Source organism: Pelophylax lessonae (assembly GCF_965119305.1).
Source record: "Pelophylax lessonae genome assembly, chromosome: 5".
Lineage (NCBI taxonomy): Eukaryota > Metazoa > Chordata > Amphibia > Anura > Ranidae > Pelophylax > Pelophylax lessonae.
In genome coordinates, this window is record NC_138772.1 from 356,790,821 (window position 1) to 356,817,592 (window position 26,772).

Below are 26,772 nucleotides of genomic sequence, written 5' to 3' on the forward strand. Positions count from 1 at the left end.
CCTCCCCTTGCTCATTGACTTTTCTTTATCTAAAAAACACTTGTCTTCTCCCCCCTTTCTTCCCTCTTTTCACTTTTCGTCTATTTTTTATCCCCAATTGTAAAATCCTTTTTCTGCTTCTCATGTTACTATATGGAGTGCCCAGAAAGTTGAACACTTGTTTCAAAAGGGAAACTATTTTTCTTCCTCTCACTCTCCTATATTTTGATAGCCAAGAATGAGTTTTTTTTTTCTTGGGCAAGAGAGTGGATGTTTGTTTCCTCTAAGCCCTCTTTATACGATTCAAGCAGCCCTGGCTCTGACATTATCTTTACCAGTGGCTTTGGACAAGGAAGGAAGCCTTCTGGGTCTCCTGATACCCGTGATGGGGTCGCCACGTCTACAGTTTGATCCCATGGGGGTGGCGTGTCTGTTCCCTACCAGATTGGAGGGGCCCTGGCAATGCTACCTTCCCCAACCCCCGAATCCCCTGGGCCTTCTACAACTAGAAGCTTAGTGGGTGTAGGAAGCATTGGCTACTTGTTGTGGTCATTTGTTTTGTTTGATTTATAGTCTCTCTGTCTACAAATAATTACACAAACCACTCTAAAAGGTTTTGATTTCTTATACTGTACGTGTTCATTTACACCTTTGGTCTTGGCAGGCTAATTTATTATCTGTATGTACCTTTTATTGGGATATTCAATAAATATATTGAAAAGAAAAGATAATTACAATTATGTATTTTTAAAGCTAGTACAAGTGTCTGCATCTTTTTCTATGCTTGCTTCATGTAACCTCCCGCACAGCAAGACTGACAGTGAGAGGAAGAGGCAGCACGGTGAGCCAATCGGTCTTTACTGCAATGAACATTTCTATCAATCTTAACTACAGAAGATTGCAAGGATAAAAAGAGAATATAATGATGATATTCCATGAGTACTGATGCTTCTAAATTTTTGGGGACAGAATGTGAGGTATGGGTTGGCAACAAAGCTTAATTGCTTAACTTCAGAGAAGAAAAGTGAGGTTTCCGACCTTCCTGTGGGTTGTCAAGAGTACCTGAATTACAATAATGTCTGAACAGAATTAAAAATCTTTTACAGTCAACGCATTTCAAATATTTGTATTTTCTTTGTATTTATGTAGCTATTGAAATTGAGTTCTGCTATAATTATTAGGATATAGCTATGGAGTCATGCCCCAATGTGTGGTGAATATGCTTAGTTTTAAAAGCATATTCAAAAGCATACACATTACAGATAGTGATAATAGTAAATGGTGTTTGCAAAGCTTCAAATGCTTGTCCGGTCAAAATAAAAAAAAAAGAAATTTAGTACATCTTTGCAATACTGAAAATGAATTTCAGCAAAAGCACCGCAAATACAGAAAAAATACCTTGTTCATTCTACCAAAAGTCCAGTGATCTTCTAACTGCCTGTAGTGAAATGACAACTCTGCCTCTGCTACACTGAAATCCTAAACAGTGTTGTCAGCTGTGTCAGATATGAAAAAATTTATTATCCGCACTCCACAATTAGCTCCTCTTGCCGTATTTATTACTGTCAACAAAGTGAATGCATATAGCAGTAATTCTACCGGAAAACGTACCTTCCTTGACACGTTTCGTCACTCATGGCTTGCTCACAAGGAAGGGAACTTCCCCTATCCTTGTGCTCTGCTGAGAATTAATAAATACAGCAAGCGGAGCTATGTGTGGAGTGCAGATGATACATTTTTTTCATACCTTTGATGGAAAGTGAAGGCTGACTACAGTAGTCAGCACCCATGTTTAAGAGAAGTAAGTCTTGAGTGGAGCTATGGATTTGGATATATTAGTGTTCTCAGCCCTTCTCTTGTCAGTTGGACTCCAGAACACCTCCATCTCGCCTCAGCTACATAACATAAGGGAGGGTATTCTGTAGTTCAGCAGGGGAGAGCTCAGGCAGGGCTGATAATTAGCAGATATTTTTCTGTATTTGCAATGTTGTGCATTTATTGTAAAAACGTAATGAATATGTCTTCACTCTTCCCACATTGCTGTCTACTTTGAAAAGTACCAAGTGGTTTCACTGTTTCCTCCACCCACTTGCTAAGCTGATTTTCATTTAAAAAAAACAGGCATTATTATTTTAAGACATTGGTACATTAATATAATTTTTTTATTTATTTACAGTGGATTTATTCCAACATATCGTTTTTCAGTCATAATAAAATATTATTTAAAATAAATAAAATATAAACAATACATTTTAGAGTGGTGTTTCACAGTCTCTATTTGTAATTTAGTAATACCAGACCTTCATATTCTAATCATTTCACAATATGCAGTATTTGAATCATGCACTGGGAAACCATTAATCATTACTCTCTAGAATTACGTATAAGGAAGATGATGCAATTTTTAAAAATCAAGAGATTCAATTAATTTCAACCAAGATATGGATCCTAATTTTCTAAAATGTGACAGTTTTTTTTCAGTCCAATGCATCTAAAAATTACAGTCAACCTGCTGAAATTATTGATTCCTATAATGATGTAAGGCTGTGTGAATTGAGCCTAAGGTATCTTAAGGGTTTGTAAACTCTCACAACAATTTTTTCTAATTGCTCTTTTTGCCCCTGAAATACACAAATTAAAACATTTTGATTCCCATCTTTCTTAGTGGAATACAGACTGGTCCCTTATTTTATGGAGAAGAGGATAGGAGAAGAATCCTGCACTCCTAACACACTTAATATCATAGGTTGCCAAAGCCGCTTCCTTTTGGATGCAGTACAGTTAGTGAACGTTGTCATCCTAGAGTAGGACGTGCTACTGCCAGGATCACCAGGTAAAATGAAGGGAAAAAAGTCTAAATATAAGGGCCCTTTCACATGGCCGGACTGATCGGGTTTGCTTGTCAGTTTTTCAGGTGAATCCTCTATGGAGCGGTGGGTGTCAATGGACATGTGTCCGTTGACACCTGCTGACATCCGATCAGCTAAAAACAGACAGATGGGGCTTCCCATCTGTCTGGCAGATTGGATCAGATGCAAAGAGGAGAACGGGCTGTGTCTATGTCCGCTTTGCATAAGCAGAGCGGACACAGACAAGCCACCTGTTGGCTCAGCGGGGATCAGTGGACAGTTTCCCCACTGAGCAGGTGGACTGCAATGGAGCCCGCCCCGAGTGAAAGGAGCCTAAAACAAATGAAGCCATCACATCTGAGGCCTAGTAAACTACAATATATTACATATTGTTTCTTGGATTTAGATGTTGGTAAACTTAATTGGCAAGCAAATGAAAATTATTGGCTTTAAAGGTCTATTCCATAAAAGAATGATATATATTAATAGTATATGACTGCTTGCAAATTATTTTACTTCCTGGCTTTTTGCAATTCTACAAAAATACAGAAGGAAGATCCCTACCAGAATTTTCACATCTGTCCAACTGCAACAACCATTGACAGTGTCATGATTCCAAAATAGGTACTCCAGAATTTACAATAAAAAAATCGTTTTGAATCCCAGCTGTTAAAGAGTTATGCCTTTGTTGTGGGTTTGTGGTTAGCCAATGACACAGCCATAACATGCCAGGAGGACCGCCAAGATGAAGAAGATGAAGCTGTCAAGTAATTCAATCTACTAGTGTCTTTGCCTACCCAAAGCTGAATTATAAATTTTGGGTAGACACAATCTTTGATCCTTACATAAACACTTAACTGCCGTACATCGGTGAGGATGGGAATGTTTATGGTGTATTGCTTTCTTTTTTGTGTAGGGTAATCAAAATCCAGTTATTCTATTTGTTCATCATAAGTAATTCATAGGTAGATAAAGACCAGCACATGGTTCTAACATCATAAGTCAGCTACAACAGTTTAGCTGCTGCACTGTATAGTATTCTGTTCATTAATGCATCTATCTGCTTGGTCACCATATTGTTCATTAATCTGAACAATAACTGGGTTCAGTTTTATCCAGGGAAACTCTGGGTTAATTTACTAAAACTGGAGAGTGCAGAATTTGGTGCAGCTGTGCACAGAAACCAATCAGCTTCCAGGTATTATTGTCAAAGCTTAATTGAACAAGCTGAAATTGGAAGCCAATTGGCTACCATGCACAGCTGCTCCAGATACTGAGTGCTTTAGTTTTAGTATATCTCCACCTCTGTGTTGACCTTATTTTCTCCTTATGTTTTTTGTGGGCTTTTTCACAAAACTCAAACATTTACTGGTAGGTTAACTTGAACCCACCCAAAGTGGCTCCATTATGTGTTGACAGTGGTAAACACAATAGATTATAAACACCTTTGGAGGCCAGGAGCTGGTATGAATAGTGGTCTGCATCCTTTAAAAGATTGGGTAATTAGGCTGTACCATAAAAATAGCGCAAATAAATTATAATAGGATATACTGTATTTTTTTCAGCTTAATGTTGTATCAGAATACAACAGGCATATTATGCTCAAACCTGTGCAAGGTTCCTTTTCGAAATCACAGGAAAATATAGTTTTATGGGATTTTTTTAAGGAAGTAATTCACTGACAATGTTCCCACTCTGATTCTTTATTTTGACTTAAACTGATTTTTCCCAAAGGGTAAATAATATTCGGCCAAAGCAGGAATTCCAAGAAAATCTGAATGCTGGTTTTTATTTACATCCGATTTAGAACCACTCAGGTTTCCCTCCTTGCAACCTCTTTATAACAGCAAGGGCCTATTATCTGCATAAGGCCTGCCTATATATGTTGTTTTTATACCCAGGAATAACCCAATTTAGAAACTTTTAAAAAATATATATTTTAAAAAGCGCCAAAATGTGCAGCCAAGATAATTTTCCTTTTTCAAGTAAATGGAATAAATGAGGTCAAGGTGTTTAATTATAACCATTTTTACACAAAATTTAAACACCATTTGTGCACATTTTGAATTCAATCCAATTATAAAAATGGGTAAATCCTGGGTAAATGAAATGTGAATATTGGGTGAAAATATTTATAAAATCGAACCCAAAGTGTATGCCCTTGCAAAAAAAAAAAAAAATAAATCAGTACTTCTCTTTATAATAATTGCACATTTCCCTACATTTTTAAAATCCTGCAAGAAAATAAAAATACTAATTGATCCTCTTAGAAATTTGGTGAGGGCGTAACTTCCTGTGCACGTTGCTTCTGTTACACTTAAATCTTAAGCAGCGTTATCAGCCCTACTCAGTTCACCTGTGTGGACTACAGAATGCCTCCTTGGGTGACAACGCTGCTCCAACATGGGTACAGCACAGTGATTGAATATTGTCACCCTAGGAAAAGTGTGGTTACTGGCAGGATCAACAATGAAAAGTAAATGAAGACTGTGTTAAAGCACTAAAAACAGGTATCCAAAGTTTATTTTTTTTTACAAAAGGAAACTAGAAATATTGTTGGATGTATTACAGTGTGCATTATTTAGTGTAAGTTCACAAACACTTTAAATATTATTCCTATGAAGTGACATACTGTAAATATACATGGAAAAATGTCTAAACGTATATAAATAATGACTCTGAATTAATTAAAGAATGTTCACAATCTTTGAAGATGCACTTTAAATATTCAATCATAGCAAATTTTTAAATATATTTTTTAGTTATTTATTTCATCTACACATGACTGGATAATTGAAGTAAACCTTCACTCTTTTTTGCATTAACATTCTCTTTTAGGAAATTGGCCTTAATGGAGGCTGGATCCAATACCAGAGTCCCAATGTAGGGTGGGTTTTGATGCAACATACGATATGCACGCTAATAATTGTGTATATTATAAACCAATGTAAAACAGTAAGTCATAACACATTAAAGAGCAGCAGGAGGAAGTAAGTTTGCAGCCCTTTTTTAAAGCAAAATGGAAAAAAAGTCACTCCATTACGTAGTCGCTGACCCCATTGACGATTCCCATTTTTTTTTTTAAATTGCTACAAACATTTATGTTGATGGACTCTCACTGTGGAAGGAAGTTTAGCTAAAATGTGTGATTAACAAAATAATCTACATTTCTGTTTGGTGCCAGCTTTCAGTGGCCCAGAGCAAAAGTCACAAGAGGTCAAATGGAAACATTTTGAATGGGAGCAGGAAACACATTGAGACCAAAACAGTGGAAAGCCATGCGATCAGAATCTGTATTAAGATCATTCCACTGAAGCTCATCGCTGTTTTACTGTTAAAATTTTCCTAGAAAACAAAAATGTAAAAGATCTAAAGCATCCTGCCCTGTCAAGCCAGATCTGATCTACGGGTTGTAAAACTGTGCACCATGCACAAAACTTTAAAGGGAAAGTCCCTTTTACATTCTGTACTTCCTTAGCATAGCTGTAACTCTAATATTAGTTTTATTGTAGGTCACGGTATAAAAATAAAACAGAGATGCACTTAAGGGCAATGTAGGCATCTGGAGGATTCACTCTCCCATTCAAAATCTACTGGAATACTGTTTACATATAAACAAAAGATAGCTAGTACTTGTTTGTCTTGGTGCACAATAATTGCCATGCTTTTGTGAGTAAAGCCTGGTACACACTATTCGTTTTTTATCATTTAACCTAGGTGGCTGAACAAAAACAGAAGTGCTCAGCAGGAGCCGCTATACCATACCACAGATTGCAGGAAATAAATCTGCACGATTCCCCCATCAACACAGAGCATGCTGACAGGGGAATCCCTCCTGCCAAGCAACTGTCTGCTCCCAGCGGGTGGGGGATGGGTGGGAGAAGACAGTGATTATCACTAGCAGCTATGGAAGCAGCTTGCAATAATCACAAGCAAATCCAGCAGGCCTGTTGTACCCAAGTTGATCAATCAATTAACTTGATACATTCAGGTTGCCCCTTAACGGTTGGAAGCACTGCGTATGGCCGGTCTAACTATGCAATGTGAGTACAGCAATCTCCCCTGCTGAGCTATTGTGTTCTGACAGGGGGACATCCCCTCCGTGCCAGAACACACCAGTCAGGGCTCTCAGCCACTGGCCGATAGGCAGACTATTTTTGCTCATGTCCCTTCAACAGAAGCTGGCCGGTTCTTGGCAAAAAGAAAAAAATAATTTTTTTTAACTCGTTTTTTGGAGCGTTTAGCAGGGTATAGTGTGTTTTTCTGCCAGAAAACAGCTCTCGAAAACACAAAACAGGAGTTTTTTATTTTTCCTTTAAACACTGAGCTTAAAATATGCCTGTAAACGACCTAACGTGCATGGACGTTGCTTCTACAGGAAAAACACTAAACTCGTTTTTTTAACCCAGTGTGAATGGAACCTAAAGCTTAGTATACACATTCCAAAATTCGGCTGGTTCAAGATGAATAGTCCTGCTGGAAAACCAGCATTCTATCAATGCATGCAGCCACTGGCTGCAGCACTGATCTGTGTATCCTGACGGGAAGTGACAGGGTGATGAGTCCCCCCTGTCAGAATACAATAGCACAGTGGGAGAGATCCCTGCATACGCATCGGGTGTATGTATGCAGGAATCTGGGAGGTTTTTTTTTCTATCAACCCGCTGGCAGAATGAAAAAAATTGAACGTGTATACCCTGCTTTAGGCTCTCAATAGATGGACTGTTTGTTTTCATTCAGCTGAACAGATTCCTCCATCCCATCCACACAATCGACGTGGATAGAAGAATCCTCCCAACTGATACATTATATTATAACAGCGGGGACTCTCCCATATCAGAATATACTGATCAGCAGCTGCAGCCCATTCGCTGCAGGTATCGATTGAGAAAAAGTCTCCAGCAAGCCTGTTCAACAGAAATCAAATGTTAGATTGACTTCTGTCGAGCAGGAGTGACCACACATGGATGAAAATTCAGCCAATCCCCTCTAAATCAGACAAATTTCGATAAATGTTTGGCTAGCTTTAAGCTGGCCATACCCAGACTAAACAAGAGAAATCAATCAATTCCCCCATCCATGCTAAACATCATAGATAGAGGAATCTTCCCTGCAAGCTATTGAATTCAGATCCTACAGCTGCCTAAATACCCGAATACTGACTGCATCTGACAGGATGCAGTCACTGTTCAGCCAACAACTGTCCACCCAATCAACTTTTGCCGTGTCAGGTGGCACTGAAAGGCCATCCATAATTCAAATTTTGGCCAACTTTGCAGAAATTAGCCAAAATGTGAGTGATTTATGATCAGCTTAAGGAGGAACAAGAATCAGAATATTTAATACTGCTCATATTTACAATACAAAAGCATGAAACAATCCTTAGACATTTGTCATAAATGATATAGCCAACTTCAGACCCTACAGTACAGGTCAGCAGTCTTCCTTAATAAAGCAGAATAAAATATGTACAAGAACCTTTGACAGTCAGGAAGATTCACCCTTAATAAAATGAGAGCAGTCAGACCAATATGAATTACTTTAGCTGAAATAAGCATGGCAGACTTTATATTTCTTACAAAAAAAATTAGCGATCGATGAATGTTTATGGATGGCCTTGCATGTAAGAAGTCAAATGAAAAGCAGTTTAGTCTGCTTAGAAATGTGGACACCTGTGTTGTAAACACAGAATTCCAAAGCATAAAAGGAATTTCATTTCCTTAGGGTTTTTATTACAGATTTCTGTACCAAGTAGCCACCTGTGTTTTAAGGCTAATAGAAACCAATTTCAAATCGACCCCTTCTATAGATCCTTATGTCAGAGATTATAAATTAGAGATCCACTAGCTAAAGATGTTTGTTAACAAAGGGTATATGTAGAACAATTCTACAAAGCCGTTCTGTGACTTCAAACCAGCTTCTCAGCATTAAACCCAATACCTACTACGAGTTCATTTTAATTACATGAAAGCTTAAACAAACAAGTTTAATTTCAATAATGTATGCAAATTAATAGCAGGTCTACTGTCACTTTGTGCATTTATAATAACGGAAGTTTTGTTGACATACAGACCCCATAACAGTTATTTATGGATCAGTGGATTCTACTTAACCTCTGGAAACCCAGGGGTTAAAGTAATTAGAATAATGTAATTTGTCCCTTTTTGTCATTGCGTGAAGAACGAAAGAAGTGCAAGCGCTGTGTAAACCCTGATTCACCAGGGGGCCAAGAGATGATAGGCAACTACTCATAAGTGAGTTGGTGAGCTGTAAGTGGTGATTTCCTGACCTTCAGCAGCAAGACTGAGAAGCGAGAGTATATGTTTATGTGACTCTTAGAATGACTTTCCTGCCTTTTTCTTTTAACATTTCTTTTGTGAAGGCTTGACATCCATGTTAATGAGTGTGTTTTATGACTTCCAGATCACATACTCATTTAGAAATTACCTTTTTTTTTTTAGGCCTGTGAGCCTTCAGTCAGTGGTAAGGGCTGCCTTTTTTCTATATTAATGTACACCTGAGACCCAACCATACTTAAGGCAGACTTTATGTCTCTACGTCTGTGAAAATTGGTAGGTTCATTTCAGGTACCAGCAAACCAACACAGAATTTTTGTATACAGACTATTTCAGTCTGATAAAAAGGTCAATTTTACTGTAAGCACCCAAGGTCCCCTAGAATCACATATCCTTATAGCTTATCCTAGATGTAACAATTAATCCCATCTCACTACCAAACCATAGGCCTGGTACACACTAATAGTTTTTTCATTCAACCCAGCGTGCAGCTCCGCCATATTAACAATCTGATGTTATTACAGCGATATCCCCCCGCTGAGCTGTTCGTGTACCGACACGTCTTCCCCCCTGCTCCCGCCAGAACACTCCGATCAGCGGCACGGGCTGAGAGTGTTGATCGGGAGCTGGTCGGCTGCTGGTTTTCCACCATGCTCATCCAACAGAAGCCAGCCGGCTTCTGTTGTGCAAACACATGGGCCGAATGCCAGACGTTTTTTATTGAACCTGACATTTGGCCCGTGTGCACTAGGCATTAAAGTGGGATTCAAGCTATACACCTAACTAGGCTTAAAACTAATGAACACCCACCACCCCCCTTTTTCTCATACCCTTGCTAACTAACCTGTATCCGGTCACGTGATCCCCCGTGTCAGCCAGCAACCGATGCAAGGGAGAGAAGAGAGCGTACCAACAGAAGCTCGTAAATCCTGGAGTGGGGACGTCACTCATAGGCTCCAAGGCTCATGGTTCCTCTCCTCTAAGGCTGCACTGGCTGACAGAGGGGTGCCGGATCACATTACTGAATTGTAGCAGCCTAGAAAAAATTAAGTATACACATCTTTCTTACACAGGTTAGATGGCTAAGGAGTTAGCAGGGAAGGGGACAGTTTTAATATGTGAAAACTGGAATTCTACTTTACAGTAAACCAGTCATGTCAGAAACATGCTTCTGAAAATTCTATTAACCTGACTTTAATACTTACCCTCTTGCTTCAAGACTTCTGGTCACCCCTAGGACTATTTACTTCATCCTGGGTCAAGCAGGTCAACAATGGAAACTGCCCACCTAATTCCACTCCCCCAATATTTTATTTATGCCAGGTTTCACATTTAAATCCCATTTCGTGGCTAAGCCCCCCCCCCCACATCTGATGAAGTCCCCCCACCCCACTAGATGGTGAGTGTAACAGCAAGAGCCGCTTAGTTTTTGAACACTAGCAGAAGTGGCTATACAATAAGATGGAAATTTAAACTAGCCCTTAAATTTTATGCCAGGTTTCACATTTAAACCCCATTTCGTGGCTAAGCCCCCCTCCCCAACATCTGATGAAGTCCCCCCACCCCACTAGATGGTGAGTGAAACAGCAAGAGCTGCTTAGTTTTTGAATACTAGCAGAAGTGGCTATAGAATAAAATGGAAATTTAAACTAAATTTTATTGCTACACTTGCTACACTTAACCAAATTATCATACCCCCCCCCCCACCCCTCTATCCATTAACCTAAACATAAAGTGAACCCTTATCAACCCCCAAAAAGGAACATTTTGATATAAGTACTTTCCGCATCCATATGGAAATAGCCAACTAATGCCAATAAGCGCTTACATTTTGTATTCATTCTAATTTTGTTGCTGAATGATACTTAAATGTAGCATCTACTGTAAATAAAGGAAAGTTGGAGGGCAGCAAGGAATATGAATTTTTTTTCTTTAGATAAATAAAAAGATAAATGTTAAATGTGGTAGATAAATGGGAAAGGAAGAGAGTCCACACTGGGATGTGAAACATGCCATTCATTAAAGGATAAGTCCAGTCAAAAACTAACTAACTCTAAACCTGCTCTGTGCCACATTCTAAGACTACTCTATCTAACCGTGTAAAGCAAAAATCACTGTACTTAACTTTTCTACACCTGATGCGGTCCGGTCCCACGCTAATCTGTCAGAGGCTTCAGCATGAAGAGGCACTCGACAAGGGAATCTCCATAGTAACTATATGGGTGACGTCACTTCCCATTCATTTCACAGCCGTTTTCAGACCTTCCGTCGGTGGAGACCGGACCGGATCGGGTGTAGAAAAGGTAAGTATAGCGATTTGTGCTTTACAGGGTTAGATAGAACAGTCTTAGATTGTGGCAAAGAGCAGGTTTAGCGTTAGTTAGTTTTTGACTGGACTTATCCTTTAACCACTTCAATACAGGGCACTTTCACCCCATTCCTGCCCAGGCCAATTTTCAGTGCTATCATACTTTGAATGACAATTGCGTAGTCATGCAATGCTGATCCCAATTGACATTTTTTCACACAAATAGAGCTTTCTTTTGGTGGTATTAAATCACCGCTGGGTTTTTTTTTTTTACTAAAAAAAAGAAAAAAGACAGAAAACTGAAAAAAATGAAAAAAAAAAAGTTTTTCTTAGTTTCTGTCAGTAAATTTTGTAAATAAGTAATTTTTCTCCTTCATGATGTGTGCTGATGAGGCGGCACTGATGGGTACTAATGAGGTGGCACTGAAGGGCACTGATTAGGTGGCGCTGATGAGGAGGCCCTAATATGCACTGATGGACACTGATAGGCCACACTGATTGGCACTGATAGGCTTCACTAATGGGCACTGATTGAGGTCACTGGTGGGCACTAATTGGGGTCACTGATAGGCATTGATTGGAGTCACTGATGGGCACTGATTGGTATCACTGATGCTAGTGTTTTTGCTTTACTGTAATCAAGGCACTGATGATCAGTGCCCTGATTACTTGTCCTGGACTCCCCTTTGGAGGAGGAACCACTGATTGGCTCTCCTCGCCACACACTCTGACAGTGTGAGGGGAGGAGCGCCAATAAATGGCACGTCCACATTTACATGCGACCTGCTGTGATTGGACACAGCCGATTACATGGGTAAAGAGCCACTTCATTGGCTCTTTACCAGGATCGGGGGTTGCGCTGTGTCCTAGGAACAAAGGGCCGCCCGATCACCGGGCGCACGAGAGTGGCCATTTTGGGGCGCCGTCATATAACGTCCTTCCAGAACGAGAGCCGCACTGCTCCACCATCATTTGAAGATGGGCGGCCGGCAAATAGGTAATGATTCTTTCAAGATGATAACAAACCAAAGGAAACGTTTAAGGTGTAAAGACAGAAAATTTTTTATTTTTGGTACCTTTATAAAAAAAAAAATGGTAAATGTTAAATATTAAATAAAGGAAATTTTAAATATTATGGGGTTGAGTTACTAAAACTAGAGAGTGTAAAATATGATGCAGATGTGCATGGTAGCCAATCAGCTTCTAACTTCAGCTTATAAAATAAGCTATGAAAAAAAAAAAAACTGGAAGTTGATTGGTTTCTATGCAAGCTGCACCAGATCTTGCACTTTTCAGTTTTAGTAAATTAACCCCTATATATCCTACATGCTGTAATAAAAATGTACAAGGGATCATTATGTTCTCATGAACCAGCCCACATGAATAAAATGTATCTTGCCTATAAAATGTGTGAATTAATCAACAGCTATATTGAGGGCCAAGGTAAATCTTAACTGATGAAAACAATAAGAGAATCTTAGAGTGAATTCTCATTTTTCAAGTGGCACCGAAGGACCTGTTAAGTTTTTTCATTAGCATCTTATTTGGCATACAAGAAATGACTCTATAAGGTCTTCTGTGTTCCTGGTATAGAGTGTGATTCCAGATGTTCGCAGAGCAGTGGTCATTACCAAGCCTGTGTTCCTCATAAGTGTGAGGACTACAGCTGCTCCATGTCAGGTCAGATGTAAACATTAAAGAAGCATTTACAAACCTTTGAGTTGTTAGTGACGTAATCCAATGTATTACTTCACTTTCATTGAATACAAGTCTCTGAGTGTCAGTTAGAAATTTGTCTGTATTTTTCAGTTTCCGCATCAGCCATCAGAAGATAAAGGTCTAGCACGTATGAAACACACATTATTAACTCTTTCATTGACATGCTTTTTAAATTGAAGACACCCAGTAACTTACATAAAGATATTGTTTGATATCTACAATAATAAAGCGCAACTCCAAGACCCCCCTCCAAACTGCAAAACCTCTATACATCCCCCACCCCCCCCCCCCCCCGATTTGATCTGGACATGTGATATCCCATGAAAATGAATTTAATGCATTGGTAGCAGGCACCACCTGCCAGTATTGACAGCAATTATAATAAGGCTCCAGAGAAAAAACAAACATATGCAAATCGTGACTATTTAGAATGTGAAGAACTGCCATCCCACAATTCAATGCAGCAGCTCTAAAACAGGTCACTCACATTGCATTGTGGTATATGATGGGGACATACTGATGCATTACCCTTTCCAAAAACCCAGAAAATTCCAACCATGGTACTACCTGCCTGGAGTTTGCATGCTCTCCGTGTGCCTGCATCGGCTTCCCCTGGGTACTCTGGTTTCCTCCCACACTCCAAAGACATGCTGGTAGGGTTATTGGCTCCTGTCTAAATTGACACTAGTACTGTATGTGTATAAATGTGAGTTAGTGACCTCCGATTGTAAGCTCCTCGAGGGCACGAACTGATGTGAATGTACAAATATAAATGTAAAGTGCTGCGTAAATTGTCGGCGCTATAGAAGTAGCTGAAATAAATAAATAAATAATAATAATAACTGCATGCTCTCAGTTAAAGCTGAAGGCTCATAGATATTTGCTGTCAACATCTGTTGTAATCAGGTGGTAACTGCAATTATCCAATAGGCTCAGTGTAAATGAGCTCATTCGGGCCCAGTGAAAATCCCAGCTTTATTTAGTACATTTTTTTTTACAATACTTTATTCGGGTTTTTAAAAGGGGTCTTTCTGGCTTGGTGTATAAGGACCTCCATTTCTGCGACAATCTTGATGTGGTTATACCAATTGACTATAGTCGGAGGTGAATGTTTATGCCACAGTACCAATATACACATTTTTGCAGCGTTGATTAGGTGGAATATCAGTTATCGGTTATAGCTGGTGTGGGATAGGGATGTGTGATGTAGTAGGGATTGAGCCCGGTTGTATTCTAGCGTAAACATCGTAATTCAAGAGATGAGGCGATGGACCTTAAGGGCTAGATAGCTGGGCACGACCACCAAATGGGCAAAATTGAGCCTGGCTCTTTTTTACAGCGCCAGCTGTTTAGTACATTTTTATTGTTAGTTGGCACTTGTAATCAATAGAATCCCAATAAATCCTGATTTGACTTCTCATTTTTCCATTTAATAAATAAATCTTCCTATGGTATATTATAGCTGGTACCTTCAGGTGCCTGCCTTTATAACCTCTGTTAGCTTCTACAGTAACCTGAGAGGTTCAAACCCTGAACGCTCTAATAAATATGTATCAATTTCAACTAAGGAATCATCATCTGGTCAACCCCCCCTTTCAGCACATCTTGTAATTAGAACATCATAGTGATGGGTTTCCTTACTGACTAATTATGAAATGTAGAACACAGAGGCAGGAGCAAGGGCTGGCTTCCTTTACGTCAAGTATTTGCTTTTTGTTAACAATTGCTGTTAAATATTAAATTTCTTGCAGCTAGACATAGGTGTATTCAACTCAAATTTCTGAATCATGTGTACTATAGCCCGAATAAGTTGTCTACTATTTTCCCATTGGTAGAAGCCACGTGCCCGAAATGTAGTATGGACCTGGGTTCCTTTATTCATGTATTCTGGAAAAGTACTAAGTTACAAGATTTTTAGAGAGAAGTGGTTCAAATTGTTAATTCTATGCGGCATCTTACTCTGTTAGCTGATCCTCTTATTCTTTCCTTGGCAATACTGACAATATTGAGGCTTCCAGCTATCTTAAACAGTTTTTCTTTATACTGTATTCTACTTGAGGAGGGAAATTCTGTTAAAATGGTAATCTCAATCTCCTCCTTCTTTGTTTGGGTGGAAGAAAGTGATTATTGAGGTGCTACCCTATGCCAGCCAAAACTGCCCCAAAAATTTGATAAAATTTAGACCAGTTGGATTGACCCCCAAGGTTTGACTATATGATGTGTTGAACAATGAAGAGAGATAACACCCCTCAAGCTAATCAAAGTCCACGATTCAAGGTGGGTGCTGAACCTAGGCTCGCCACCAGGAGAAGCATGAAAGAAGAAAATGGTCGCACACCACCACGGAATACAATGGAGAAAAGTTCTTTATTCACATAAGTGGTACAAGGTACAGCAAGGTAGGACAGTAGACGCGTTTCACATGACTGCTACGTGCTTGTTCACTACCATGCTCTTATACTACTGCAAGACTCCTATTCAGGAATGTTTCCCTAATTCATTTTACATAATTCTAAGAGTTTATTTTTTACTTTATTTTACATATTTCTACATACAAAAGGACAAAATATATCCTCTTACTCTTCACTCTCAAAGCATCCTTTAAAAGTCTTCTCCTCTTCATATTTAACCACTGCTATAGATGCTTTTTTTTTAACTTTGGTCACCCACTGGATAACCCTTTCTCCCACAGTGTAATGTTGGGTTGCCCAGTCAAAAGCCCTGAGCACTGTCACATGGGATTGGGAAAGAGCACTTACTTGGGAGAGAGCGCTAACTAATTAACTTAGTACACAAAGTTTTCGCTCTGTCAGATGAATAGGATTGCAAAAGAGAGAAGGCAAGGTAAGTATATGCAAGTAATTCAAGTGGTTCTAAACTCTCACATACACCCAGTGAAGTGACTATCCTCAGGTGATACACAGAGATTAAACAAATCCTCCTACATAAGTTTATCTGCAGTCCTCTCTTTTCTAGAGCCCTAGAATTTTTACAGCTTTTTACCAGAATTTTTAAACCTTTTGTGAGCTACTGGAAGCAGGGGGTGTGGGAGCTGATTGGAGGGAACAGAAACAACCCATTTCACACAGCACACAGGAACAGAGCTAAGGCTGTAAATCACAGGCTATGTGCTGGTTGCTCGGTTCTCCGTTAAGCAGAGAGGCAGTGACTGTCAGTGGAGGGGGCGGGAGCGGCTGGCTTAGACATCTGGGTGGATCCCGACATTAAAGTCAGGCTTACTCCAGAGTCTGGGCCAGCGAAGTGATGTCAGCCAACAGAGGACTTTAGCCCGCTGTCTGCTGAATCTGGGTCATAGGAGTAAAGCACTAAGTGCACTCCAGTGACTCTCAGGAGACTTAGGGCCAAAAGAGCTTTGGTCGTACTTCTCCTTTAAGCCTGGAATAATTTGTTTTATTTAGTAATGCCAAACACCAGTAAGACTGTCACTTATATTTATCAAAATAGAACAAATAGAATAAAATGAAGATTTTCTCGAATTGAATGCGTAGCTAAATCAAGATATATATTATATTAATTTTTTTCAACATGCCACTTTTTTAAACTGCCAAATACTGATAGCAATGTATGAATACTGAGATTGTAACAACATTATTTCAGTTCTTTCTCAACAGATTGAATATACTAGATCCTTGATGCCCAGGTGCAGCCCTTTGGCACTAATTGTTTAGTCCTCATGGCCACTGCACATAGTAGCCCATATGTTTGTGCTCATCCAGGCCAGTGGGGGAAAAAATATTTTGACTGGTTTCTAGTAGTTAAAGGAGAAGTATTGCCAAAGCTTGTTTGGTTGTACTTCTCCTGTGGTCCCTTTTTTAGCTGACAGCAGACTGAAGCCTTCTGTCAGCTGACGTCACAGAGCTGGTCCAGGCTCAGGCAAGATTGCGTCAATGAAGTCGGGATCCACCTACATACCTGGACCAGACTCTCAGCGAGCCGCTGAGAGCCTGAGCTGGCCCTTTTCACCCCCTCAACAGCCAGTGCTTCAGTGAGCGATGGGGAAGGGGATGACAAAGCAGACAGCGGTGACTGACAGTCACCAGCTCTCTGCTCAAGGAGCCCTGAGAACCGAGCAATCGGCGATGTCTGATTGCTCCATTCTCAATGTTGGGACCAGCGGGGGACAGATGCAGCATCAGGTCGATGCTGTATCCACCTAGGTAAGTATGAATCTGCAAAAACAAAAAAAAAGTCCATACTTCGCTTTTAAATAGTTTGGTTTATTGCTTTCACACTTTTTTTTCCTGTGCTGTCCATTCCTTTTCCCATGTCATGTTTTTTTTTTGCCTTCTATGATCTTTAATAATGGATCTTGCAAGTGACAATATCAAATGTTGCACACATTTTTTAAGAGGGTTGTAGAGGAGACAAATGTGGTGGCACTGATTTTTAAACGGTCGGTAAGAGCAGTGAGCAGTGATAACATTCTTCTGTAACATTTTCGAGTCTACAGCCTGGTACACACTATTAATTTTGTTTGATCAACCCAGCAGAGGAGCTCGCTGTACTATGCTATGCAATGTTATTACAGTGATTTCTCCTCTGAGCTATTGTGTTCTGACAAGGGGACTGGGGACTGGGGACTGCTCCACCCCCGCACCAGAACATACCAGTCAGATGTCAATCAGCTGCTGGTTTTCCAGCATGCCTGTTCAACAGAAGCTGGACATTAGGCCGGTTTTTGTTGGACAGCCTGTTGTACTGGGTGAATGCTGGCCGGTTTCTGTTGAACCAGGCCAATACTGGCCAATATCCGACCCGAGTGTACCAGCCTTATGAAGATCTCCGGAAGCATGTCTGGAGTCTTTAACCATCTCTTGTGGCATGCCCATAATCTCTTTCATCTGCTGTAACATGCCTGTAGTCTCTGACCATCTTCCACTGCGTATTTGCAGGTTCTGAGACCTTTCATAGCATTACATTTACTGCATATTATGTGCCACTCTATGGGGATGTCAGGGGACGAACTTGAGCCCACTCTATTTTAGGTAAATTGACTAACACTTTACTAGGATTAATATATTATTACTAATATAAATTGAGCTTATTTACTAATATATGTATAGTGGACTGAATAATGGGAAGACAGCATTAAATACTGTGATTTTTTTCCCTTTACTACTTTATCCAAACATATTATACAGACTGACCAGCTCAGTCACTACAGTGCAGTTATTATTATTGTTGAAGGATATCTAAATCCAAGAACAAAATGGAATATATTGCAGCTTACGATCCTTAGATGCGATGACTGCATTTGTTTTCTTTTGTCAAGCTAAGAACACTTTTAACCAGTACAAAAAATACCTTCACTTCTTGTGAGTTGCCCTGAAGGTTATTTTCCTTTGTAGCTATCTTCTACAATGCCTTGCAACCCCCCCCCCCCCCCCCTCTAATGACTTAAGGACATGTTTGTAGCCCATGTTAGGAGAGCAGCCTAGGTTGACAACCGTAGCTCCCTCACAGTGGGGGATACATAGACCCCCCCAGGGATTAGAAAATGTGTTATTTGCAGGATTACCAGGTAAATATAAAGCAAAAAAGATTAAAAAAAGAAAACTAATGCAGCCACCACAAAATTAAGCAATATATAAATTATTTGGATTTGGGTTTAGATAAATATTAACAGTTGCAGACTGTATAAGCCACCATAAGCTCCAAAGAAGTGAAAGTGAACCTTAATTGCTGGTTGTATCCAGAGCTTTCTGGAACCTTACTGGCAGCCCAGATATAGCATATCCAGGCTGATGCATCAAATAATTGCAGTGATAGAGGATCATTTTTTTTTCAGTATATAAACTATTTCTTCCTAATGGTTGGATTAGCCAAGCATTTACAAGCATTGGATTTATGACATGCACACTCTGGGCAGCCTAAAGTAAACAAGGCTTACCAATGCAAGGAGAACAACTTAGAGGTTCTATTTAAAGTTCAACAATCATCTGATGTCTGGAATTGTCCTAGTCATGTGACATTTTGGAATATATACATTTACTGGAACATTATTGTGGAACTTCTGTTGACTGAGCTTACTTGATAAAAAAAAAAAAAAAAGGAATAATGTGTCAAAGCTACAGTACAATACAATGCAGTTCTGTTGAATGAGCTTATTTGTGAGGTTTTCGAATGCTTCATTAATATTTTGTATTTTCTAAATGTAGTTTTAGGATTTTTACAATTAAATTGTGATGTGAATAATATTGCATAGATAATGTATAAAAAAGTGGTAATAAAGTATAACTAAAGGAAAAACTAATTTTTTTGTACATGGAGTAGTAAGGGGATACAACTACTCTCTAACTGTCCTGATCACCAGATTCAATGGGAGGTTGCCACCTAGCCCCCCTAGAGTTCCCTCGCCTCTTTTTTTTCATCTTTCTTTTCCACTTCACAGAGCCAGAAGGTAATGTCTGCAGTTTATGCCACACCATGAAGTTACCCTTAAGCCCCCTTGGGGCCTACTTCTGCCCATTACATGCTCGACTCTCAGATGGGCTCTGCACTTGCCACTGAAGTTGGCTACTTCAGTAGTCCTAGTTTATCATACCTGGCCTTTTGAAATGCAATATGGATACCCTTTTAGCTCCAGGTCTCCTCTGCACGCCATCTGCATTTTGTTCTATAGCCCGCCCCCCCCCCCCCCCCCCCCACGAACTCTTGAAGATCAAACATTTTAGGTATCTGAATGTTATAATGTAAATGTAAAGAATGTAAAGTGAATTCTTCCCATCTCTCAGGGGGAATTATGTCATAATGGCACCTATATTCTGATGTTAATGATACCGTGCTGTCTATCTGACGAATATTCGACTGTGTAATGGATGATTTGGCCCATTGATGTTCTTTATTTCTTCCTTCCTTTCTGTAATGTCAATTGTTTTTTTTGTTTGTTTTTTTTAAACCTTTCTAATAAAAATATTATGAATGAAAAAAAAATTAGGTTGCCATCAGAACAGGAATAGAGAGGAAATCTTGCAATTGGCCAAGTTTGGGCTTTAGAGTTACTTAATATTCCCTCATTAGGTAAGTTAGAGTTCACCTTTAAGTTGCAGTACATGTTAATAGAAGCATTGTAGGATGAATAGTATCTATACACATGAATAATCTGTGATGGGAATATGAAATATTACTATTTCTCACATATACCCACATGCTAAGTTTTAGGATTCTTGTTTGCATGAGTCACAGAGGCCCAGATGTGGAATGCAGCAAGATCAATTAGCGCAATGTAAATATCTGACACTTTTAGCTTCTGAAAAAAGCATGCAACATTGCAAGAGATACTGCCTAAGCACTACGAATATACAGCAATACAACAAACTTCCGCTTTCCCTTCATGAAAATCACACAGTTTAACCCCCTCACTGCCTAGGGAGCCTGCAAGTCAAAGCAATTCCACTCTACAGTGGAACAAAGTTGAGTCAGTATTTTCCTGCCTCCTCATTTTGATAAAGATTTATGGTGTATGGTGATTTAATCGGAAATATGCAGACAATATCCTCATGGGGAAAGAGGTGGCCTTTGAAGCCAACAAAGCTTCATTTCTAATGGGGGCTTCTTCAGTGGTTCTAGCAAAACAGGATAATAACCTGTCTAACATTTGATACATTATTTTTTTGAAGCCGTGGAATGTGTATTCCTTCTTTCTGACTCAAGAATTCAACATCTTTATCTGTTTCATATGTTCCTCATACATCATGAGTTTCATGATCTGTAGCTCCAGCCTTGATTAAATGGTGACTTTCAACACTGTCTAAATGGGCAGCCTTTAACATCTGTGACTGAGGAAGATGGACTTTTTTCAAGACTGATTTTACATCATTTTTTTCAACTTTTTTTGTGCTTTGTGCAGTTGTTGATGAAAATGCATTCAAAATTTAAACAGGCCATTAAATGAACTAAAACTAAAAAAGAAAAGAAAAAAGTCACCAGCACTCTAAAGATGCAACTGACAAAACACATTTATGTGACACAGATCAAAATGCCAATTTTTCGGGGCCTCACTAGGTTGCCTTCCACAAGGCAACTCGTTGACAATAAACGTACGTGCACAAAACATTTATAACTCATAGTAACTCTTAGCAACCAGAGTCGAGTCCCTCCAATGACATCCTAATGACTTCATACTCCCACCAGAATCTTGTATTGATTCTGGCAGGAGTATCTTCATTATGAAGTCAATGGTATGGTAGGAGGATTCAGGTATCGTGGGTTGCTACATGTTACCATGGGTTTCAAATGTCGTAAAATTAGTCTTAAAAAATCCATCTTCCTCAGACACAGACGTTAAAGGCTGCCAGACGTTAAAGGCTTTAAACAGTTGTTAACAGCAAAGGCAGCGCTGTATGTATAAAATTAAATATACTCCTATATGCAAACTTTAAAGGATTGATGTGTATATTAATATATTTTTTAACATATCTACAGTTTTTTTTACACTCTTAATAAAGTGGAACTTTAGTCCTTATAGATAAATAATACACTCTTCATAAAGTGGAAAATTAGGTCCTGATAGATCACTTCAGGCTGGTCCCTTTTACAGGTATAGATATGTAAAACATTAAAAATAAATGTCTATGCTGTGTAAAATCGACAAATGCATTATCTCACCTTGCTCTGCACATGCTCAGTTGCTCTCTATTTTCTGCACTGTGCTAAAATCAGACACACTAGAGACCAATCAGCTGACATCTTTAAGATTTACTGTTGCTGAAGGGGGAAGAAAGCAACAGGAATGACACAGACTGTCCAGAGGGAGCACAGATATGGGAGGGAGATAAGAAAAGCAGGAGCGGTGACAGGACAAACTCTGCTGCCAGGGAGACACAAAAGTGTTAAACTTACAAGGATAGTTTCTTATTTAATCTCCCTGATATTCTATCTTTCTTCCTCATGGGTAGTCTGTAAACTTCAGCACTGTAAAGCTTCTGTCAGCCTTCCTCACTATCTGAGTCAGGACATACAATCAAGGCTGGAAATCAACATATTTTAATTGAAGAAAGTGATATATAGGGGTTGATTTACTAAAGGCAAATAGACTGTATACTTTGCAAAGTGCAGTTACACTCTGCAAGTGCAGTAAATGAGGTAAAGATTCCCTTTGCAAAGAATACCCAAACACGTGACAGGAAAATAAAAAGAAACAGAATTTTTGCTTGCACATGATTGGGTGATGGAAGTCAGCAGAGCTTCTTCTCATTCAATAAGCTTTGGAGCAACTGCAGCACAGTCTATATGCCTTTAGTAAATTAACTCCATAGTTTTTTAAACCAAGGACTAGGGGAGAGCTTTCAACAAAGAAGTGACTGCTCTGGGCTTTAACAAAATGGAGAACTCCAGCAAGAAGAAACAGGAGCAGTGCTAGAGGTAATTGTACAGCACTCACTAATTTTGGTAGCATAATTATTAATGTATGTTCTTTTGTTAAAGAACATTTATTGTTATCAAACTGTTATGGGTAAAGTTCTGCTTTAAGTTTGCTGTCTGTGTCCCTGTTAGGTAGATTTACAGCCAGAAAAAAATAAAGGAACAGGAGTTTAACCCTCTCCTACTCTATCTAAGCTAAAAAAAGGTTTTGGTTATACATACTCTTTAGCTTTAAACAGGAACTAAAAACCTTCTAACCTTTAAGGCAAAGGGTCTGCCATATTAGCCTCTGTTTGATAATTTATGACACCAGCCATTTCATGGCTTTACAGTTCAGTTGAGCAAAAGCAATTGTGACATTTATCATGCACTTCACGCCTTCAATGTAATTGTTTTGGGAAATACTTAACTCAATGGGTTTAGCTCTCTTTTAAGTGGTTTAATTAAAATTGCATTCTAGCATTTTTAGTGAGCAAAATTTAGTACCCTGCATCAATACACTGTCATTAATATTTTGCTGATCCTACCATATTTTACAATTGGCTCAGAGACAGCAACAGGAGCCATTGACTTCCACTACTGTCAATCACAGCCAGTGGAGAGGTAGCCAGTGGAGAGGGAGCAAGGGGGGATGGGTCAAGCCACGCTCTGTGTGTGTCTATGGACACACAGAGCTGGCTCGGGAGCACCAGAGGGGGACCTGAGAAGAGGAGGATTGGGGCTGCTCTGTGCAAAACCATTGCACAGAGCGGGTAAGTATAAGATGTTTGTTATTTAAAATAAAATTAATCCTTTAAAATCGCTTTAAGTGTTTGTACATCTATTCTGCAATGTTCTTTCATATATACCAAATGAACAGGAACCAAACCTAGAAGAGAATACATCTCTAAATGGGTTTCTCAGCTATAGTCTCAAGTCCCCCCAGCGGGTATTTACAGTAGAATTCTTCTAGTCATATACAAATGAATGAATCTTCTTTACTAGGGGCAGTCCCTAACCCACATAGTAGTGCTAAGTATGCAACAGTGTGTGAGGACGAGATCTGGGCAGATGTAAAATATATAAGATCACTAAAAATCTAAAGATATTATATCCTTGAAACAAGTTTTTGGTGAATGTAAACCTATATGAACAAGAATAAAGTGACTTGTTACTCCATAACAAGGCAGTAAAGCAAGTGTAGTCAAATTAAGAACAATGCAGGAGCCAGTTAGTCCAATCCAGAAGCCAGTGGACAGTTTTTTAGGAGTCAGGGATAGTATGGTTTTAAATAAAGTGCACCAAATGAAAACTCTTATTCCCACTAGCAAATGTTTATTTGATATTTGTCAGACCTTGCAGGAAAGCATTGTGTGCACTACATTTTTCTCTTTACTATCTATCAATGTTTCCTAAATCGTGGCACCACTCATGTTTGTATATGAATAAATGACCATTCATTATTATTAATTACAAATGCAAATCTATTGTCTTACCTCAAATAGGATGTAGGGGATATGTTCTTTGGTTTGGCCCATTGGTAAGAATGCTGTGGAACTGACAGATATTGATCACAGTAATTGCCTTTCCTGATGTGATGGAATCCGGAATAGTCTTCGGGGGACAAGTCAGCAGATGGTGACAATGTGCCATGTTCATCACAAATGGGCTCTGTTTTTAGAGGTATACTGTAGTCTGTTTTTCTGGCTTTAGATGGAATGTCATCATTCATGTCTATTGGGTCAGTGGTGAGAGCATTAATTGCTGCCACAATTGCAGAACTTGTATACTGGTGAGTGTTTCCCAACCAGGTCTCATCAGTGACGCTAACTCTGGGAGAATTGTGAGGAGATGGAGTTGGAGAGTGATGAGGTGAGTAAGAAGTCTGTCTGCCATTAATGCTGTATTTTCTTTTGTTGCATGGAGATGTTGGACGTGAGTTTGGAGCTGCAAGCCAATTTTCTTCTGAAATACTCGTCCTGGGAGAAGTGGAAGGGGAATGCCTGGGAGAGTTCAGTAAATTACAGGTGACCATGCTTCTCTGATAGCTTTCTTCTGGGTCAGTGGTTTTGGGAGAGACACATGGTGACTGCCATGGAGAGGTCTGAGGGGAAGTATAAGGATAAGAGTAATTTGATTCAAAAGAGGAAGCTTCGGAATTGCAGCTTCTGGAAGACAAACTGCTTGCTGGACTCAAGCAAGATGGATCTCGATAGTTGTCAACATTTGGCAAGGTCAGCGTTGCAGTTGAATGTGTTCGCTTAACATTAGGGATCGATTCTTCCACATCTCCTTCATGAAAGAACTGGTTATTGCTACTATGCATCCCTAAACAGGATGTGATTTCAATTCTAGGGCTCTCTAATGGTGCTCCATTAGGTCTTAAATTCGGAGATAAGTAGTATCCCGAGGTTTCAGTCTCAAGATTCCCTCCATATCCCGATGAATGGCTTGCTGATGGAATAATGGAAATGACTGGGTTTGATGATTGAAGACCATGGCATGAAGTTTGTAATGAAGGATTCATCACACTCAGTGACAGGCTGGCACTTATATTGGAAGATGCATAGTTATAGTGTTCTGGAAAAAAGTGATGAGAGATGCCCAGATTAGTTAAACAGAAATCTAGTGATATGCGTGTATTTAATCTGAAGGTAAAATAAATTCAGAAACAAGTACTAAAATACTATAATAGTTAAACTAATTGTTGGCTTGCAGAGATGACTGGTGGACAAAAAAAAAAAAAAAGAATTATGATCGGGTTATTAATTGTAAGATTTTGGTTGGTGGGGAGAAGTTGGATGGGGAGAAACTAATGACAATGCACCTCTGCTAAGGTCTCGAGTGGGTGGTGGGCAATGTACCTGCATTAATACTTTTAATAATGTGTAGGAAGGGACCTAACCGTAATTTCTGCACATGCCCTTCTATTGTGTTAACCCACCACTAATGTAGGAGCTGCACAAACCTGCTAATTATACCTCCAACTCCCATCATTCAAACCTATTAACATTAATTGTATTAGCACTTCTAGCCTACTATGTCATAGAGAGATTTCTAATTTTACTACATTTTATCACAAAATACAAACTAAAACATAACAATTCTACAATTATGTCTCTGAGCACTTACTATTATTTAACAATAAAAAAGAACAAAAAGGAGAATGGTGCAAGTATTTCCTGTAGTAGCGCAAAATATAGTATGCAGCTAGGAATATAATATACTCCAGCTAAATAGGGGACATATTATGCATTACTAGTTATTCATTCCACAGCTCCTTAGGAGGCTGGTAAAGTTATAAAACTCAACACTAGGTTGGATGGCAGATTTATGGCCCAGCCTTTTGTGGGCACATTGGGTTACTTTCCAGTGACAATGGGGAAAGGGACAACATCCCCTAACCAGCATTCTTAGGGCACAAAGCAAGAATGCAGGTTAGAATCCTTGGTATTCTCTTCACTAGCATTCAGACTGTTTACACAAGGTTCTCCTGCCAAACAGCAAAGTTAAACTGATTTCAGAGCCGCGCAAAAACAGGGATTTCCTGGCTGTCTCTTCTGCAATAAAAGAAAGCTACCTGCCTATCTGCAGTCTTCTTTCAAATGTACACCGATCTACAAAAGCATAGCTCAGTTTACATTCTGGCACTGTGCCTAGGTGACAGAATAATTGCACTCTTGCGCATGCTCAGGAGTGACATCATCCCACACCGGCCAATGAAGACGGCCGCAGCCCGGCACCCAGAAGAAGTATGGTGCAGTTTAGCTTCGCTTTAAGGCCTCATACACACTGGACGTTTTGCAAACTCTCCTAGAAGCCTTTGCTCCTGGCATCAAGGTTTTGGCAGAAAAAACACCTGATGCTTTTAAGGGTCCTTTCACAAGGGCGGTCCGCTCAGCGGACTCTGCTTTGCTCGGTGAGGGATCGCTCCTCTGATCCCCGCTGAGCAGGCAGATGACATTTCTATCTCTGCTCACGGTGAAGAGCAGAGACGGACAGAGTCTTGCTCTCCTCTATGGGGATCTTATCCGATCCTCCAGATGGATGGAAAATAGGGTCACCTTCTGTCTGGATATGGCGGACAGGATCGGATCAGATAGCGGACATCTCACCGCTGATATCTGCCACTCCATAGGGGTGAATGGAGGGTCCGATCAGGTCCATCTGAAAAACTGACAGGCGGACCTGATTGGACCGCCTATGTGAAAGGACCCTAAAAATACCTAAAGCTTTTACAAGCTATTAGGCACCTTTA

The 26,772-nt window shown here is 39.6% G+C and overlaps 1 protein-coding gene across 7 annotated transcripts in view; it reads right to left on the minus strand.

Annotated features, from left to right (window-relative positions):
- The window catches only part of NFATC1 (nuclear factor of activated T cells 1), a 305,332-nt gene that overhangs the window by 232,632 nt on the left and 45,928 nt on the right, over positions 1–26,772 (minus strand). For all 7 annotated transcript variants that reach the window (XM_082257749.1, XM_082257748.1, XM_082257746.1 and 4 more), the window contains exon 2: positions 24,011–25,094. In XM_082257749.1, the coding sequence (XP_082113875.1) occupies positions 24,011–25,094 (1,084 nt within the window). The remainder of the gene's footprint in view (positions 1–24,010; positions 25,095–26,772) is intronic.